At 41.5% G+C, this 18,974-nt stretch overlaps 5 protein-coding genes across 5 annotated transcripts; 2 read left to right on the top strand and 3 right to left on the bottom strand.

Moving 5' to 3' along the window:
• Nucleotides 1-2,240: 2,240 nt before the first annotated feature.
• Nucleotides 2,241-5,714, bottom strand: PKNH_1337800 (myosin-specific chaperone UNC, putative; the record flags this gene model as incomplete). The annotated part of the gene is made up of 1 exon (XM_002260772.1): nucleotides 2,241-5,714. The coding sequence occupies one exon, from the start codon at nucleotides 5,712-5,714 to the stop codon at nucleotides 2,241-2,243; it is 3,474 nt and encodes a 1,157-aa protein (XP_002260808.1).
• Nucleotides 5,715-6,695: 981 nt separating this feature from the next.
• PKNH_1337700 (uncharacterized protein) lies at nucleotides 6,696-7,499 on the top strand (the record flags this gene model as incomplete). The annotated part of the gene is made up of 1 exon (XM_002260771.1): nucleotides 6,696-7,499. One exon carries the CDS (start codon nucleotides 6,696-6,698, stop codon nucleotides 7,497-7,499), a length of 804 nt encoding a protein of 267 aa, XP_002260807.1.
• Nucleotides 7,500-8,870: 1,371 nt separating this feature from the next.
• PKNH_1337600 (glycine--tRNA ligase, putative) lies at nucleotides 8,871-11,363 on the top strand (the record flags this gene model as incomplete). Its single annotated transcript, XM_002260770.1, has 1 exon — nucleotides 8,871-11,363. The coding sequence occupies one exon, from the start codon at nucleotides 8,871-8,873 to the stop codon at nucleotides 11,361-11,363; it is 2,493 nt and encodes an 830-aa protein (XP_002260806.1).
• Nucleotides 11,364-11,823: 460 nt separating this feature from the next.
• PKNH_1337500 (protein GPR89, putative) lies at nucleotides 11,824-14,799 on the bottom strand (the record flags this gene model as incomplete). The annotated part of the gene is made up of 1 exon (XM_002260769.1): nucleotides 11,824-14,799. The coding sequence occupies one exon, from the start codon at nucleotides 14,797-14,799 to the stop codon at nucleotides 11,824-11,826; it is 2,976 nt and encodes a 991-aa protein (XP_002260805.1).
• Nucleotides 14,800-15,115: 316 nt separating this feature from the next.
• On the bottom strand, nucleotides 15,116-17,334 carry PKNH_1337400 (pantothenate kinase 1, putative; the record flags this gene model as incomplete). Its single annotated transcript, XM_002260768.2, has 3 exons — nucleotides 15,116-15,217; nucleotides 15,497-15,728; nucleotides 15,980-17,334. 3 exons carry the CDS (start codon nucleotides 17,332-17,334, stop codon nucleotides 15,116-15,118), a joined length of 1,689 nt encoding a protein of 562 aa, XP_002260804.2.
• Nucleotides 17,335-18,974: the final 1,640 nt, after the last annotated feature.

The raw sequence follows: 18,974 nt of genomic DNA, 5'->3' as shown, positions 1-18,974 counted from the left end.
GAAAGTGCTGACTTGTATTAGCCTCTAAAAAAAAAAAACTCTTCTACAGTTCGAGCCAAACAAAACAATAAACAGGAATGTACGCATGTATGTATGCACATGCATGCGCAGTACAAAATGGTGTGTAAAAAAGGATGGCACAAACGACAACCACTACGTGGGGAAATTCAAACGTACAGTAACAATCCTCGCTCTCCTTTCTTTTTTTTTTTTTTTTTTTTTTTCCATAAAACACTTTACAATATGCATACACAAACTATCTCTTAACTTTCAAAGAAAAAAGAATGCACGAAATGGAGGCAGTTAAGAAAGGACAAAACTAGCATTTCTCATGAGGAACAACATGTGCATAACTGTAAACAGTTCAGTAGAAACTTCAAATCTGATTTATAGCTTTTACATATACAACATACTGAGCAAGCGGTTTTTATAAAAATATAAGTAGGCACAGTGTTAGTTCTATAAATGAAAACTAGACGAGCGTGAAGGAGGGGGAAAATGGTAGCAGGATGAAGAAAAAAGGAGGGTCGTAAAAAATGGAAGAAAATTTCTCCCCCTCTTTGGTGAATAATAATACGCACCAAAGCAGGACAAACTACACGAAGCTCCTGTGTCACATGAGAAATGTAAACGGCAGAAGACTGAGCCGCTGTACTTAAAAGGGTGCAATCTGTATGTACACAATTCATTCGTGCCACTCGCTCGACGGATTTAAAACTCATGGAGCGATTTTTAATTCGATAATTAATAACTCGCATTCATTTTCTTGGATGCGTATACAAATGTATGTGGTAGAACAAGAGGGAAACAGGCTTCGTTCTTTTTGTTTTTTCTTCAGGTCGGAACAAGTGCAGAATCAACCATGCGGGTTGTATGTACATATATACTCATGCATGCGCATACACATGTATGTACGCTGGACCTCAAATTTTTTGTTCCCCCTGTGGTGTTTGAAAACTGCAATTTAAAAAAGGTAAATTAAAGTTGCGGGCGAAGTGCAACCACAAACTGTGCTTTGAATTGCGCGTTACCATATGGCAAGGGTGATACAAGGTCGGCGCAAAAAATGAGGAAAAAAAAAAGAAAACAACAACTGTTACTACACAGGCTAACAGTTTCCTCCTTTCCCGCGTTTACAGAAACATAACATTCGCGGAGTTTGTCTTAAGTCGTACGGGTAAACTTACTCCCTCTCACACAAGTGCCGAATGAACAACGGGTTAAAAGGAAAAGTGGCTCACGTTGAGAATTTTCAATATTTTCCGAGCATACACAAGTGTTCACATTCTGTTGCATACGAGAAAATTAACAATAACAACAAATGCATTCTTTTATGGGAAAATTGGGAGAAAAATGTTTTGAAGTAATTGGGGAACTCCAACTGGAAAAATGTTTGTAGTTGATGCGCACAGGTAGACAAATTGGCATGGAAGAACTAGCAAAATGGTGGAAGATAGGAACAAATGAAGGGGCAAAATGCGGAAATAAGCGTGCTAGCCAAATGGCTTGCAAAAAACAGCTGTAGTGGCAAGGTGTCGCAGAGCGTGTGCAAAGCTTTCTGAACAGTTACTTACGATAGAAAAAAACATTATGCACATTCTTGCGAAAAAAAAAAAAAAAAAAAAAAAAAAAAAGAGGTATAGAACAAAAATTTTATGAACGGTTCATATTTTTTTTTCTTTTTCGAAACAGTTAAATGGCTAGCTACAGTTGTAATCCCCTCCATTTTTTTTTTTTTTTTTTTTTTTTTTTTATAGCTAATTTAACAAAATTTGGGAAATTAAAAAAATGCTGACGATCTATGGACAGCTTTCTTTTCTTTTCTTTTTTTTTTTTTTCCATCACGACTAAGAACTACCACGAGTGGGAAGGAGATAAGAAGTTAGCTACTTGGGAATCTCGAACAGGTGGGGTTGCCTGGGGGGTAGCTTTTTCCTAATTTATAAATAGCTTTAGAGGTAACTAAAAATTGTTCGCAAAGTTGCTCGGTTTGTTGGACACATAAGCAGGAAGGCGCGTACGTTGACCATCCGCACACGCAATGTGAACACGCGAGTCGTGCTACAAGCTATATGCAGTGAGGCTGACCAATGGTTTTGGCTTTCCCGCAGGTCCATATTCACACACACGTGCGTACAAAAAAAAAAAAAAAAAAAAAAAGAAGAAAAAAAATAGGGACGATAGCAACCCTGATGGGCGGAGAAACGGTCATCTGCTGATCGCGACACTTGGAGACAATCTCACTGTAGAATAAACTGCGCAATTTGCGCATTTTCGCCATCCAGACCCGTCTTGTCCCGAACGGCATCTCTCACCCTTTTCACATCATCCGATGGGACATTTTCTCCCAGTATCACGTTGTTGAAAAAGGTTAAAATGCGGAGTAAAATTTGCTCATCGTCCGTTTCTTTCAACGCATTAAAAACGTGGTGGAAACCTTTTGTGCGTATTAAAAATACAGGGAGGCGCAAATCAGAGGACAACATGCCAAGTGCCCCAGTAGCAGCATAAACAGCCTTGTAATTTTCCTTCTCCATGGTAAAAGAAAACATTATTTGTATGTCTACGAAATTGATTTGTTCATCTTTTCCATTCCCCCCGGCAATTTTTTTATACTTATCATACACATACTGATGGACATATGGCTGAGAACATAAGTTGCATATGCACTCTAAGCTGGCGGACCTTATGGAGACATTTTCAGATACGAGGATGTCGAAGCATTTGTTCCACAAATTCAGTTGCATGGCCTTGATGGCTACGTTCTCGTCAATGGTCAATATATTCGTTATGGCCATTAAGGACTTGAACACCAGGAGTTCTTCTTCGATATCCAATTGTTGAATCAGCAATGGCAATGAATCATATGCCTCGTAAAAATGAACCAACTTGGGGTTGGTGTAAATGAAAATTTCGCTCAGAGCTAAGGCGCAGTTTTTCCTATTAGCAATATGTTTGGACGCGAGGAGTAGTGCCTTCAATCCATTGTTTACAAGAACAAGGCCAATATTTTTTGTATCCTTAACAAATTTGCAAATGATATCACACACAGCTTCTGCTATGTTGATAGTAAAAAAATTGGTATTAATAAAATTATATATGGTGTTAACAATTGCCCCATTTTTGTACTTGCCCCCTTTTGGTAGGATAATTTCCTCATCAGCATTTTCTTTTACCTTCAATACATAGTTCTCATTATACATCAATAATTTAATTAACTGATTACTCGTATCTTCATCTCCATAGTCATACAGAGGGTCGGTCTTAGGTTTGGCTGCTGTTGGTAACTTTTCGTAAAATTGTTCTAATGCTTCAATTTGTTCAGAATCAAAGTTGGATAAATTGGCTTTGTTAATTTCTCTTCGCCTGACCTGTTCATCTTTTCTTGTTAATATTAAATTGTTGATTGTGTTGCAGTATAAGTACTTGTACGTATTGTCTAGTTTCTTCTGGTTAATTTCATCTCCGACTTTGATCAGGAAGAACAGGATGTACTGATTGTCTTGCTCCAGGAGCTGCTTCTTAAATTCAATGTGCAGGCTGAGGTAGAAGACCATTTCGATGAGATCCTTCAGCGCGTGTGTGTCATAGTCTGTATTGCCATTTGAGGAAATCTTCGTTTGCTTCTTCATCATCTTGCTCACCAATTCGCAGTTCTTCCTTCCGTTGTGTGAAGACTGCTCCGTTGACTCAAGAAACTCCCGCTTCTGCAAAGAGGTTGGAGAGTCCTTCTGGGTGGGGCCACCATCCGAGGATATCTTGTTCTTCTGTCCTTCGCTTCGCAATAGGAAGCGCTTCAACAACTCCTTAGCGTAGGAAAACAAATCGACTCTCTTGACAATTTCCTCCTTGAATTCTTTACTGTGCATATATAGTTTGAAAGAACCCACGAGGAACTTTAGAAAATTCTCGTCATAGGGGAAGGTCTTCAAAATGTTAATGTACACATCAATGTAAGTGTTCAGCATGAAACGAAGCTCTGAAATATTTAGAAGTAGAAGTAGAACATCTATAAAAAGGGAGATATCTTTCTTTGGCTTCCTTCCCACGGATTGGTTAATAAAGGTAAGTATATCATAGAGGTATTGATTTTTTCCGATTAGGTAATTCAGAACAATATTCTTGTCCACGAGAAAGAGACATTTAACAGACAGAAACCACTCCACTCCAATATCTTGTGGTTTGAAATACAAATCTATGCACTCATATATGAGATCATTCATTTCGGTATCCTTTTCACTGGGTCTGTTTTTATCATACAACAGGGATAGGATAAGTATCAAGGCGTACTCCACGTCACTGGGAAAATTTTCATGCATACTAATGCACTGCTGAATAGTTGTTTTAATTTCGAGATTTGCACAGAGGGGATGCTTACAGATGTCTCCAAAGTGGGTATCAATCAGATAATGTTTGACATCTATGTTTGAATCTTCCAATAAGGTGTTTAAAAGGGTGATTGAATTTTTTCCCTCCTTTGTATTTCTCTTCTGTATAAAGAATTTTTTTTTTTTGCAGAGGAAAATTATTGCGTCTAGTGCACTGGTAGCTATGTCTACGTCGTCGTTAGAGAGAAAATATGTGTTGATGATTCTTATAATTTTATCATTTGTCACTACATGGATGTACTTAACAATGTGGATGATAAAGATGAGGATGTCCTTCACAAGTTTGTAGGTATCTTTCTTCTTATCGAATTTGAGGGTTTCCATTTTTTTCATCTTTTCCTTTACATAGCTATTTATCCACTGTTCGTCGAAGGACTCATGTAAGGACAAAATCGTTTTCACAAAATGGAGATCATAGTAATATTCCAGCTTCATGTCACTTACCTTGTTGATGCAAACCTTGGTGTTCCTTGAAATTTCCTCTGTATCTCTCTCCATTTTTGATACTAGTTTATAGATGACATGTAGACACGCCTTCTCAATGGATAGAGAGTTTTCTCCATGATTTAACAGTTGGGAGAAGAAGTAAAAAATATTTTCCCTCAAGAGGGTATGTATTTTATGCTTACAAATGCTGTGGATCATTTTAATTTTTTCCTCTTCCGTGCTGGCATCATCGAGAATTGTTTTTTTGGCCATATCGATGGTGATGCCTAGTCCCTCTTTCTGTTGTTTGGCTTCTTCCATTTCTCTGATTAGCCTCTTGAGCTTTTCGTTAATTCGGTTCACTTCGTTTTTCACATCAGCACTCACAAGGGGAGAAGAGTTTCCGGAACTGCAGTTACTTCCTTCCTTCAAGAGGACAAGCTTGCAACGCTCAAAAGACTCCATACACTTTTTGTAATTTTTTAACTTCTCGTAGCACAGACCCAAGGTGTGGTAGCTCTTGTAGTGTTTGCTATCCATATCGCTTACATACGAGGAGTAATCAATTGCCTCTTCCGGTCGGTCCAGGAAGTAGTAACATAAGGACACATTGTGGCATATCTTTGTGAAGAGATCTTTGACGTGTTGGTTCAGGTGGGGGGAATCTGCACTCTTACCCTCGGGTATGTCTACCTCCTTTTTCCCTCCATTTTCTCGAAAAAACTGAACCAATCTTCTAACGTTCGTAGAATCTAGTGGCTCACCGCAGAGTTTCGCAACAGCGCCCAGGTAAACGCCCAGAGCTTCTTCATACTTCTTCCTCCGGAACAGTTCGTTCCCCTCGCTTTTGCTTTCGTCCAACAACTGGGCGCTGCCACGGGTAATCTTTGGTGCGTCCATTGGGAAAGGTGAAAGCAGTTCCTTCGTCTGGATAGCGTTCTTCCTTGGCCTGGATAACCTTGTTCTTTCGTCTGGATAGCGTTCTTCCTTGGCTGGGATAACCTTGTTCCTTCGTCTGGATAGCGTTCTTCCCTTCTTCCCAGGGGAGCTATGCCTGTGTTAGCCAAGGAAGTCTCCCTTCTCGGAATTGCCAGTGACTTGCGTTCTTCTTGGGGGTACTTTGTAGCCAACTTGGGCAGACCCGCCCGTTCGATGTGCATTAAACCTGCTGAGCAAGGTTTCCCTCTCCGTCCAGCAAAAATTATTTTTCACTTTTCGTGCTTTCCTGAAAACATGCATGCGTGGGATGTCGGAACTGTCCCATTTTTTCGCCTCAATTTGTTTTCGTCATTTTGTTAAATTGATAATTTGTCAATTTGTCAATTTGTTAATTTGTTAATTTGTTTTTTTTTTTTTTTTTTTTTTTTTTTTTTCCGTACCTCGCTATTTTCACTCCGCGCATATTTCCGCCCATATTTCCACGCATGTTTCTACGCATGTTGCTGCGCATCCCGTGCAGCGCGAAGATGTTCGACCCGTTGCCCTGACGGTTTCACGAACAAGTCGCCAGAGTAGTGTTGTCCTCCCAATACAGGAGCATTCCTGCGCAGTGGGCTATCGCCCAGGCGTTCACCGCTAATTGCTCACCCTTGTGGCACAGCGTAGTGTCACAAACATCTCGGCAATGACAACTGCACAACGTGGGCGTAACGTAGGCGCAACATCAGGGAAAACAACAACAAACAAATATATATATATATATTATAAAATAAAAAATTCTTCATCTATACGGGCGCATGGGCACTTAGGCCTGCAAATGAGAAAATATATCATAAGATAGCCAAAGTGAAAGGTTCCCTCCCCCCTTTGTGCTGTCACAAGTGTTTTTAATCGGCAGACAATAAGTGCCCAACAAAAATAGTATAAAGGGTGGTGCAAAGGATGGGGCACACGGTGGGGCATGCAATGGCACAGGGTGTTGCACACGTGATAACTCGCTTCACAACACGAAGGGCGCAAATCACAACGAGCAGAATTTCAACCAATGCGCTTACCGGTTATTTTCCACCCAGAGGAAAAATCTGTGGGGAAAAAATTAAAAACATATCTGTGTTGTCCACACTCCGAAGGAACAACCTATATGAGGGCTGTCACTGTAACAACAGCGCGTCATTTAGGAAGGTGTATTTGGGGACAGTGAATAAAGGGGGAGAGAAGGGGAAGGGAGATGCATATAACTTTCAGAACGAGGCAGACACAGTGGTATCGAATTTGTGTAGAGAAAAATCAGATGATGAAAATGCATGTAACGGGAAAACACTTGAAGAGAAAAGTGGCCATGTGAACGGAGCCGCTACAAATATTATCAAACTAAATGAACATGGTAACGACGTTCCAGGTGATGACTCAAAAATAACAAGCATCGATGCGATAAAAAATGAAGTTGCAACAGAACAGGGAAGTGATAACATCAGGAAGGAGTATATGGTTCTCATGTTTACATGCAAAATATGCGAAAAGAAAAGTGCGAAAAAGTTTTCCAAGCAGGCATACCAGAACGGAGTGGTTATTATTCGTTGCCCGTCCTGTGAGAACCTCCACTTAATTTCTGACCAGCTGGGGTGGTTCCAGGATGGGAAGACCAACATCGAGGATATTCTAAAGCAGAAGGGGGAAAACGTGATTAGGAAGTTTTCCTACAACAACATGCTTGAAATTGATGATCTGCTCAATGCGTACAAGTGAGTCGCCCATGTGTGTACGAAATAATGTGTGCATGAACTCATGGGTGCAAATGGGTATAACATAATAAATGTGCTCATGTACACACACATCCGTATCTACGTGTAATCCTTTGGGGGATGAAACCAACGTCCGAAATAATTATAATTATCACTTTTTCTTTTTTTCTTTTTTTGTTCTTTTTTTTTTTTTTTTTTTTTTTTTTTTATGATGAGAAAACTTAAAATATTAAGTTCGTCGGAGAATGGAAGTCGATTATTCACTCGCCCCCCAGGGGGGTCCTCCGCTTTAATATGCTCATGTTAAACAGAGCCCCTCCGTTTAGATGCTAATTTTCCTGTGTGTGTAAATGCCAGGTTGGAAAACCCAAGCAGCTTCCCTACATATAGTTTTGACAACGGTGGGATGAACTTTTCTCTATGTCCTTACCTCGGACGAGAGGTAACTTGGGAGAGGGAACGACCCAGGTGAAGTTGTTGGCCACATATAGGCGGTCCCCTACCATATGTTGTTGCTCAGGGTGAAGGGGAGGGGGGGTTCTCATCAGTGATCTTCTCTCAGTCGGGGTGTGTGCCATGTATGGACCCCCAGTTTGTGAACAGTGGACGCACCGCCATGATACTGATATGCTTTGCCAAATATGCTCTTAAAAGGAACAGAGCGGGAAGTAGCTCCTCCCAGCAGGATGGGTAAAATTTTTTCTAATTATAATGTACGCAGGATATGAACCTGAACAGAAAAAACGTTGAGTCACAGAAGACATTCCGCTGAATGCGTTCACATGAAGATGTGCCCAAGTGTACATATTTATTCATGTAGCTAATGTTGAGTGGGGAAAAAAAAAAAAAATTTTTTTTTTTTTTTTTTTTTTTTTTTTTTTTTAAATGATGCCATATAACGAAGGAAAGCTATTTCTCGCTTTTCGCAGATCTGCCAATTGGATGGTGCGTCACCCGCTACACGTGATGGATGGGAGTGCTAAGATGGATACTACTTGGCTGCAGCATGGGGACCACATTTGGGCAGCTGACCTTGCACGCGTCGTCCGGAAATTGCCTCGAAATATATTTGCATACCTTCGCAAATTTGCCCACACTTTTTGACGTTATTTTTGAGGCTATTATTATCCCTTTCCATTTGCCTGTTTCTTTTTTTTTTTTTTTTTTTTTTTTTCATGCTGTGCGGAGATCACCCTGAGAAGATTTGCCAGTCGTTCTACTACCCCCTGCTAGTTGCATGAACCTTTCGGCAAACGCTTGACAACTGCGTGGAAATCGCGACAATCGCGGCAATCGCGGCAATCGCGGCAATCGCGGCAATCTCGGCAATCGCTTTGGTTTCACCCCACAACGACTGCGCACGAAGGGAAGGTACATGAGACTGCTGGGGACGCTGCTAATTTTGGTACCCCTGCAAGTGAAGGCGCGCAGTGACGTTCTTAGCAGAGTGAACTCGAAACTACCGAGGGCGACCCTCAGTACCGTTCGCGCGAAGAGGCCTACTAGGGCGACATACATCGTACACAGACTAGTACCTAGGGAGAGAAAAACGAGGTACTACTCCCTCGTAAGCAGAAAGGTGAGTGCCCACCTAAGGAGCGCTCCGTTGGAAAGTATGAAGCAAAGTCACGTTGAAGCAAGCGGCTCAGGCGCCGCAGAAGTTACCCCTATAGAGGAGCAAATCGAAAGGTGCAGCCAAGAAATATCAACCCTTGTCGAGAGGAACGAATGTATCAGAGGAATAAATGATGAAGTGTTTAAGAAGGAATACGATGAGAATGAGAAGTCGTTGGAAGAGAAGAAACGAAAATTGAAATTCCTGTATAGTGTTCCGAGTGAGTCACTAAATTTGGTGAATAACAGAACAAAGATAGATAACCTAGCCAAAAGGAAGCTCTTTTACACAAACTCCTTTGAGATATATGGAGGTTCTTCAGGGCTAATCGATTACGGTCCTTCTGGCTGTCTCCTAAAATCAGAACTAGAGAATCTATGGAGATATCATTTCATTTTTTACGATGAGATGCTGGAAATCTCCGCAACGTGCATAACCCCCTACACTGTTTTGAAAACATCTGGACATGTGGATCGATTCACAGATCTTATGATCAGGGATGCGGTTACGGGGGACTTTTATCGGGCGGATAAATATATAGCGGAGTACTTAACAAATAGGGTCGAGGAGGGGAAGAAGAAGCCAAACAATACGGTGAAGAGGATAGAACAGGATGAGGGGTCGATGGATAAAAGGGATAACCAAATGGATGATGCCGAACAAATGATGGCTGTCGTAAGGAGACTTGATGGAATGAACGAGCAAGAAATAAAAGGCATTATGAAGCAGTACGACATAAAGTCTCCTGGCAAGAATGACTTTGTAGGTCCCTTCCCCTTCAATCTCATGTTTCAGACAAGAATAGGCCCGAAGGAAGACGTAGAGAATAACAATGCACAGAGGGGTAAATCAAATGAATCATCTACACATGCAGAAACAAATCATCTGAACAACATTGCATTTCTGAGGCCAGAAACTGCACAAGGAATTTTTGTAAATTTTAAAAAGTTGCTAGAGTACAACGGAGGAAAGATGCCCTTCGCAGGGGCGCAAATCGGACTCGGTTTTCGAAATGAAATATCTCCAAGAAATGGACTTCTTCGTGTACGTGAGTTTGAGATGGCAGAAATTGAATACTTTGTAAACCCTGAAAAGAAATGCCACGAAAAATACCACCTGTTCAAACATTTAATCCTTCCCCTGTACCCACGAGAGGAACAACTGGCCAGTGGAGAACACAGTCGTGTAGTCTACATGGAGATAGAAGAAGCAGTCACCAAGGGTATTATTGCTAATGAAGCCTTGGCGTACTTCCTTGCAAGGACCTATCTATTCCTTCTAAAGTGCGGCATTAACAAAGATGGTCTACGTTTTCGACAACACCTACCAACTGAGATGGCTCACTATGCGAATGACTGTTGGGACGCAGAGATTTTGACATCCTACGGATTTATCGAGGTGGTGGGACACGCCGACAGATCTGCATATGACTTGAAGAATCACATGAAGGTTACAGGAGCAAACTTATATGCCTGCGAAAAGTATGATACCCCCGTGGAGGAAGAACATATAAAAATATCTCCAAACAAGGCAAAGATGGGAATGAAGTTTAAGAGCCAACAAAATGTTATCTACCAATGGCTGAATGAGAGAACAAAGGAGGAATTGTTATCCATCGATGAGGAGTTGAACAGGAAGAACTCCTACGTTGTGAACATAGAAGGTAGTGGTGCTTCGTCCACCCCCATGTCATTCGAATTAACCAGAGATATGATCAAGTTTGATAAATATAAAAAGAAAGTGCAGGAAAGGAATTTTATTCCAAATGTGATTGAGCCTTCCTTTGGTATTGGTCGACTCATTTTTTGCATTATCGAGCATTCATTTAGAACCCGCACCTTTACAGATGACAAGGAGGAAAGACACTACTTGTCTCTACCTTATACACTGGCACCTATAAAATGTTCCGTGTTAACCATATCGAATCATAAAACGTTCATTCCTTTCGTGAAGCAGGTTCAAATGATACTAAATGAATTTAGCATTTCCTCCAAAATTGATAACTCTAGTGTCTCTATTGGAAAGAAGTACGCTCGGACAGACGAAATCGGAATCCCTTTTGCAGTCACCATCGACTTCCAGACACTGAAGGATAAGACAGTCACACTTCGTGAGCGAGACTCCATGCTGCAGGTCAGGATCGACCTCTCAGATCTGGTCGAAATTGTGACTTCCCTGCTTAGGCAGAAAAAGACCTGGGCCGATTACGTTGCTCAGTATGGCCTCTTCACGCAGCAAAATTTAGATCCCTAGGGGGAGTGTCATCAGGAGGGAACCCCCCCCCCCCCCCCCCCCACAGAAATTGCTATACGGTAAGGGTGACTTCACATACCGCCTAACAAAACGCCAATTTGAATTTAAAAAAAATACCAAATGGAAAATCTCATGGGGGTAAAAAATAAAAATAGCTAGCTAGCTGTATGAACCGTTCAGGTGAAAAAAAAAAAAAAAAAAAAAAAAATAATAAATAAATAAATAAATAAATAAATACCTGGCTGCCTGAACCGTTCAGGTAAAAAAGAAAAAAAAAAGATACGGTTACGAATTTGGCTACCCCTGTTGGAGGAGAATATTCTGTAGCACTTTTTTTTTGGGTGCATTGGAGAAGCGCGAGTAGGCACATCCGCTTGGTTAGTTTGTCTTAAGGGCAAGCAGACGCATATCACCCTGACGACATCGCATAGCTCTGTCGCAAGGATGTACCACAGGGGTGTCATATTTCGCGGAACTGGCTGGAGCGGTGTTGATGGTGGAGGCGAATGAGGAAGAGCGAAATGAAGAGAGAAATAACGTAGACGAAATCAAAGTGATACTTAAGCTTGAACAAATCCAAGAGATTGTTATTAAAAAAAATGTAAAGCATTTTCATCTTCTCCTTGGCAGGGAGGTAATCAAAGAGCTGGATGCAGTAAGCAGAAAAATACAAGTCCATAATTTCACACATGAGCAAAATGGCTAGATTTGAATAAAGGGAAGATTTGGCAGAATATCGCAGCTTAATTATTCTCTCCATAAAGGATTTAAGATTTGTAAAAATAAAGCATAATAATAAAACTGATGTTATGGAGACGACGTAATTTTCTAGATTTATGTTGATGTGAACAATGTGAAGAACTTTCTTGAGGTCATTGATAAAATCGATGTTAATATTTTTTGCATAAAATAACATGAGAACATGTCCACTGCTGTATGTACAGATAAATCTGTAGTAAATTTCTACCATGTAAATGATATAACAGGTTTTTGTAATTTTATATACGCATAATATTGACATGAGTATCCCCAGGAGGTAGAGTAACATACCAGTGAAGGAAGAACTTTGATTTATTCTGATCTGTTCCTTTATGACGTCATCCAGGAGGAAGTATAGATTTTTGGCCATATATTCTAGTGACTTAATATCCTGCATAAGGATTTCTTTTTTTTTTTTTTTTTTTGCGTTTGCTTTATTTCGCTTGAAGAAATCCTTCACGCTCTTCAGCGTTCTGTATGACCGTTCGATACTCGTGGAGAGAAACTCGGAGATGTGCCTCCTTTGCTTGGGGGCCCTGCCGTCATGGTTAGCGCCCTTATCAGCATTTGCAATATCTTGCATCGTATCCCCCTGCGTCAGCATCTCGCTTTGCTGGAAAAATCGTCGAACTGAGCAGATACCCCTCAACCGAGATAGGAAGGCCGCCCCCTTCGTCTGCTTTGTCTGTTCTTTTTGCTTCTTCTTCTTCTTTTCCTCCCCCGCGGAGGCCGTCGCTTCTGGACCCACTTCCCTTCGCATTTGCAAATCCACCATTTCGTTCTCCCCCTCGTCCTGCCTCGAATGCAGATGCTTCTCATCCCCCTCAGTTGTTTTGAAGAAGAGGAAGTGTCCCGTATAATAGACATGTTTCCTCTCCCCTATGGAGTTCCCCAATTTGATACTTCTCTTGTACAAGGAGCTGGCACTTCCCATTTTGTTCATCTGTGCAGTGCTAAAAATGCTGTTAGGTTCTTGTTCCCTGGGATGGTAGTCACTACATTCTTCATTTTCTCTATGCGTGTGGCTTCCAGCTGCCGTTTGTTCCCCCCTTGAAGGGGAACGGGGGCTGGACTGTCCCATGTGTAGGGTTGCCATTTCGCGCGCGCTATAACGCTTCGACAAATTTGACAAATTTGACGAGTTTGGCAGGTTGTCTTCCCCCCCAAAGGTTGGCAGGTCCTTCCGGATATCCTCCCCTATGCAGGTCTCTTCGTCGTCATCCCCGCCAGGAAGCGTCCCTCCCAAGTCAAAGTCATTTTCCTTTTTCATGAAAGTCTCGTATATGTCCTTGTAGATTGATTTGTGTGAAGCAAGGTAGAGGTTGCACTTTTTAAAGGGTTTACATCCGATGTACTCGACTTCGTCGTGCCCTGTGCTCTTGCGTATTTGGTGAAGGTTGTCCCCGAGGGGCTCCTCCCCCGTTGAGGTCTCCACCAAATCGTCACACATTATGGTGGCCAACTGGTCGGATAGCCCCCCATCCATATTCGCACTATTCCTACTACGGGTGCTTGTACCATTTCCGCTGCACGAGTCTGTATGTCCCGTGGCGCTGTGGTGGAAGCTCCCGTCCAATGAGTGGAGGGAAGAGGTAGCACCCTGGTCCGCGGGGATATCCAAACCAAAAGCAGCACTTCCGATGCGATCACTGATGAGGCTTCCCCCTCTGGCGAGGGACCCATCGAGGGTGGAAGATTCCTCCGTATTTCTGCAATAGAATGTCTGCATTAAATGCGGGTGGTCATACAAAACAAGGAGCTTTTTCTTCAAGGACAACTCATTTGTTACGAACTTAATTTTATTTTCGATAATTTTAACCTTTTTAACGGTGACAAAAAAGAAAAAGAGGCTGATGTTGGTGTAGGGAGAGTACAAACTGGTGAAGGCAGAAAGTGCACTGACCAACGTCATGCCAGTAACAGACATATAAATTAGTAAATTTTTCATGATTTTAAAAAAAAAAGAATTTTTATTTTTCTCATTATTTGTATCATAGTCTTCTGAAAACTCCTTGTTGATAAGATTGAACTTTTCCTGTAAAACATTGCCAATGTTATATAAGTCTGAAGACTCATCGTATATATCGTTATTATTTTTCAATGTGATCATGGAAATTTTATAAAAAGTGAACCAGATAAGTGGTAATATGATCAAGCAACCAATAATGAATTGAAAAATCTTCTGCTTGTTTTTATTTCTGATTTTTCTGTTGTAGTTTTCCATTCGTTTCATTAAGTCTTCACTTACGTAAAGTAATCTTCTCATAAAATTTGCCTTAACATGTTCAGGTAAAATATTTTTTTTATTTTTCATTTTTGTCAATGCATTGTAAAAATAATTAAACTTGAAAAGGCCATTTGCCGCCTCTTCATCTTCGTACGTAACATATGTATAAATAAGACTGATGGGGATAATCAAGTAAATGAACAAAACCAAGGAGGTGATGTCTATGTACCAGATGAAGAGCTTCAATGTTGTCGTGAGGAAGCCCAGAATTTCAAAGAGCAACATGGATAGGAGGGAGAGACACAACACGAAGGAACAACAGAAAATTATTTTGACGATACTGAAACTGTTGTCAAAGTCCTTGAACAAGAAGTTTTCGAAAAACACGGAGCCCAACACTGCCAAGGCGATGTGGTAGACGCACAGGAAGAGCGCTGTCGGGCTGATCATGTTTTCTCCGTGCTTCACAGATGGCTACTCCCAAAAGGGTACATCCCCGCGCCGGTGAAGACAGCGCTTTCTTTCCTGGTGTCCACATGGCCCGATGGGAGGTAGCCATTGAGCACACACACTTTTGCTGTGAACCTGTGGTCCTTGAAAGGTGTTGCGGCGGGCTACTCGTCTTCTCCAAGGGGGGGGGGAGTGGGGACAAAAAAGGGTGCCAAAAAAAGCGATCACACAAGGGAGGAGCCAATGATGATCTAATGATGATCCAATGACGGGACAGGTCATGCGCAAAAATAACGCCAACGGAGGGCGAGCTGGATTAGGAGAAAAAGCACCCGATGGCTCCTAAAAACCCGTCGTGCTTGAGGAACAAAACTTCGGGGAGTGTGTCCCTGCGAGCAGCTTCTTCGTAGTTGCGTTCCTTCAAAAAAAAAAAAAAAAAAAAAAAAAAAAGTGCAAATCGAAAATGTGCAATGTGCAAATTGGGAAAGTGAAAAGGGCAAAAGTGAGCAGGTGGAAAAGTGCAAAGTGAGGTGAAAAAAATTGCAGTCACGCGGGCAGCATCGGATATGTGTGCGGAACGGACTGCATGTAGAATCGCAGAAGGAGAAAATTACACCCCGCGTAGGATCCCTTCAAGAAGGTATACCAAGCAGACACAAACCATCAGTTGATACCCCTACCCTTTGGTAAAACTTACCAATTTCCGAAAAGGATACTGCTGATAGGAGGGTTTCACACGAGTTCCACTTTTCCCGTAGGAGCTATGTATTCCACTAATAGCACTTCCCTCTTCAATTGGCTTGCCCATAAAACTATCGTTTCCTCCCCCCCCGTTGGTATGGAAGTACATATAATAGTAGTACACCCCCAAGGTAAGAGATTCCATGATACAATCGTGGTTACTTATGTATTTTCCCGAAAATAATATTCTGCGAGGAAGAGACAGTGGGGAGAGAAAAAAAAAAAATAAAATAAATAACAATCAAGGTCGGTGTGAAATAAAATTATTTGCAGTTTTACAATACATATTGCTCCATTAGCAATGTATGAATGCTGATTGAGGGATTCAATCCAGTTTGGAGCAACCTTATGGACAAAACGCAATGGTAACCACCACCACCATCTTTAAGATAACAATAAAAAAAAAAAAAAAAAAAAAAAAAAAAGGGAAATGTCTTACCTTCGCACACCGTGGATACGTGCAAGGAGATGAACCAAGTAGCCTATATTGTACGATACCATGTTGATGAGGCTCCTGGCTACAGCCTGTCCAAGTGATTTCGTGTCTTCAGCATTTTTTGTTTTTACAATATTGCCCATGAATCCGAAGCTCGCTGTCAACGCGTCTTCTCCATGTGCAGGAGCACCAGTGCCCGCTGCGTCTTTTCGCATATGCCTCAGGTGTAGATCGAACTGGGGAGGTTGTAACCATCGAGAGGATATCCCCTCCCAGGGTGCTGCAAAGTTAATAAGCTCTTCAAACGATACCTTCCCTAAAATAATTTGAGCCAGCCCCAGGAGGGTCCCCCCCCCTATGGCTGTTCCACCGATCCTCTTATACTTATTTAATCCATTGGACAATAGAATGGAAATACCCGATCCTATGTTTGCAATAATGAATGGCTCATAGGGACATTTCACTTGAACAGGAACTTGCGTTTTTAAAAATAAATCGTATCTTACGATACTCTTTTTTACACCAAATAGTTTGTATAGCCCATTCATTACGCAGTGCATTTCGTCTTTCCTACTGCACTGTAGAATTAAATCCCCTTGGAACAATTTTTCGGGGCAATTATATTCCTCATCCCTCGCTTTATCCACCTGCTCGTAATTTATCTGTGTGGAAATAGAACCTCCCTTCGGTTGTTCTTCCCCGTTTGGGTGCACCAAATATACGCGAACGGTTTCGCAGGTGGGGAAAGAGTCCAACAGGGATTTGTCGAAGGGAACCCCTTCGTGGCTATGGTCATCAGGATGAGTACTCCCCCTTAATTGCAGCTGCACCGACAGAGTACGTAACTTTTCGCAGTGGTACCTCTTGGAAACCCACAGAGGACACTCCTCTGAGACAATCCCCCGAGAAATAATTTCATGTTTGATGATCTGGTTAATTATGTAAAAGTAGAACTTGTGAGCCCCCCCACCTGTTAAAAATATTTTTTGTCTCACCAATCCATTTTCATTTAAAAAGGTTAACGCCTCATTAAGTTCATTTATATTGAAAAAGTGTACATACAAATTTTGGCCTTCTCTAATCTTGATACTTAAGAATTCGGTATTCTTCCGCGTGCCAGGTCGTTCATCACTTATGTAGTGGTCACTTAGGTAAGCAACCTTTATCAAAGTTCCTCCTATGTCCAGCGCGCAAGTGTTAAGCTCATTACTCTTGTTCAACAGGCATTCCACAAACTCATACTTATACTGTTTCCATCCTTCTGATTGATTTCCAACATGTGATGCTTTTCCTTCATCCGACTTATGGTTCCCTGGTGAGCTATTTCCTCCCCCAGGCTTATGCATCATTGCGTTCATCTTTGCCTCCTTAAGGGATACATGCACCCTTTCAAATAGCCGTGGTGGATAGTGTAAGTCAGTTTCCTTCTCACCTACACCTAGGCCTAGAATCAACCGTTAAAGAGAACATTCATCAGGATGGTTATCTGTTCGGCTACTTTAGAGCCTATCTATACACTTACCCGTCGCTGCTCTCAGGAGGCCTCTCCTGTTGGAACGAAACATATGTGCGGCGGAGCTAACCCGTTTTGTCACTCCCGCTTGTAATGATAAGAAATATATGTATTTTTTTTTTTTTTTTTTTTTTTTTTTTTTCACCTGAACGGTTCATACAGCTAGCTAGCTATTTTTATTTTTTATTATTTTTTATTTTTTTTTTTTACACATAATGCGCTTAATCGAAGGGATGGCTAACTTAGATTCATTCAAAAAGAATTAAGGAGATCCTTCTTTTTCACATTTTCCATTTCGTTTCTGCATTCCATCCAAATGAAAGTTCCCCCACTTGCGGAAAACCAGAACACATCTATGCCTTTACGCAAGGCTTACAAAAGAAGCGTGTTGCAGTTCTGGGGGAAGAAAATCCTCCAGGTGAATCGAATAAAACTCCCGGTGAAGGGTTAGTCAGCTAGTGATACCCTCCGCCTTTTTTGAGGAACGCAAACACGAAATGGTGAAGTTCGTTAGGGAAATCTCCTTTTACCTATCGTTGAGGATTGACATAGTATGTCGTGAAATTTATTTTGGTGAGGTACAGAAAGAGAGGTAACCTTATTTCCAAGGTGGAGAACAAGTACAGTGGGTGATGCCCCCAATCGAATTGATCTTCTCTTTATGTGTACATACGTTTCACTTTGGTTAATATCGTAATAAATGGGTAGTGGTTCGAGAAGAAGGTTGTCGCTTTGGAATGGCCATTCATCTGTGAATGTTCATCCTCCCCCCCATCCCTTTTGGATGTACTAGTTAGACCGCGCTGCCACTGATCTGTGTATCCGTATGGCAAAATAAACTGGGAGGGGGGCAAATAACCTTCTCCCCTCATGTGTCCAGTAATACACGCGCCACCAACACGATGCCGGTAAAATTGGCATGGTGCAAGTGGCCCATTCGAGCTTCCCTTTGTCAGGCATATGGTCAGTGTGGCGAGGGTGCGAAATTATAAAAAAAAAAAAAAAAAAAGGGAAAAAGAAATGCGAGCATAACCGTAGACGCACTAAGACCAAGTGCATGTAGAGAGCTGGATCGCGCATTTTTTTTTTTTTTTTCTTTCTTTCCCTTTTCGATTCATTACCCCCGTTCTGTGGAAGGAGTTAAACGTAAATATATCACATTGTTGGAAATCAGGGGAATAGCAAACAGCGGGAAAACTGTTTTTCCCCTTTAACGAAAGTGGCCATTTGCGTTCTGCTTGCAAAGAGATATTGCACGAAAGGAAATATCTATTTGCGCGACGAACTGTTCTTTTTTTTTTTCTTTTTTTTTTTTTTGTTTTTCCCGTCTCGTCGTCTTGCATTAATTTGGCAGCTTCCTTTAATCTCCGTTCGTTGGTTTTGCTTCCTCGCTTTTCTGGGCCACTGCCAATTTTCTTTCTTCTTCCAACGCAGAGCAGATATTTTGGAGGGTGTTCCTTTTAAGGCCACTTATAGAGGAAGTCC

This window comes from Plasmodium knowlesi (genome assembly GCF_000006355.2).
Source record: "Plasmodium knowlesi strain H genome assembly, chromosome: 13".
Lineage (NCBI taxonomy): Eukaryota > Apicomplexa > Aconoidasida > Haemosporida > Plasmodiidae > Plasmodium > Plasmodium knowlesi.
Note: the sequence above shows the minus strand (reverse complement) of the source record. Positions and strands in the feature narration are given on the sequence as shown.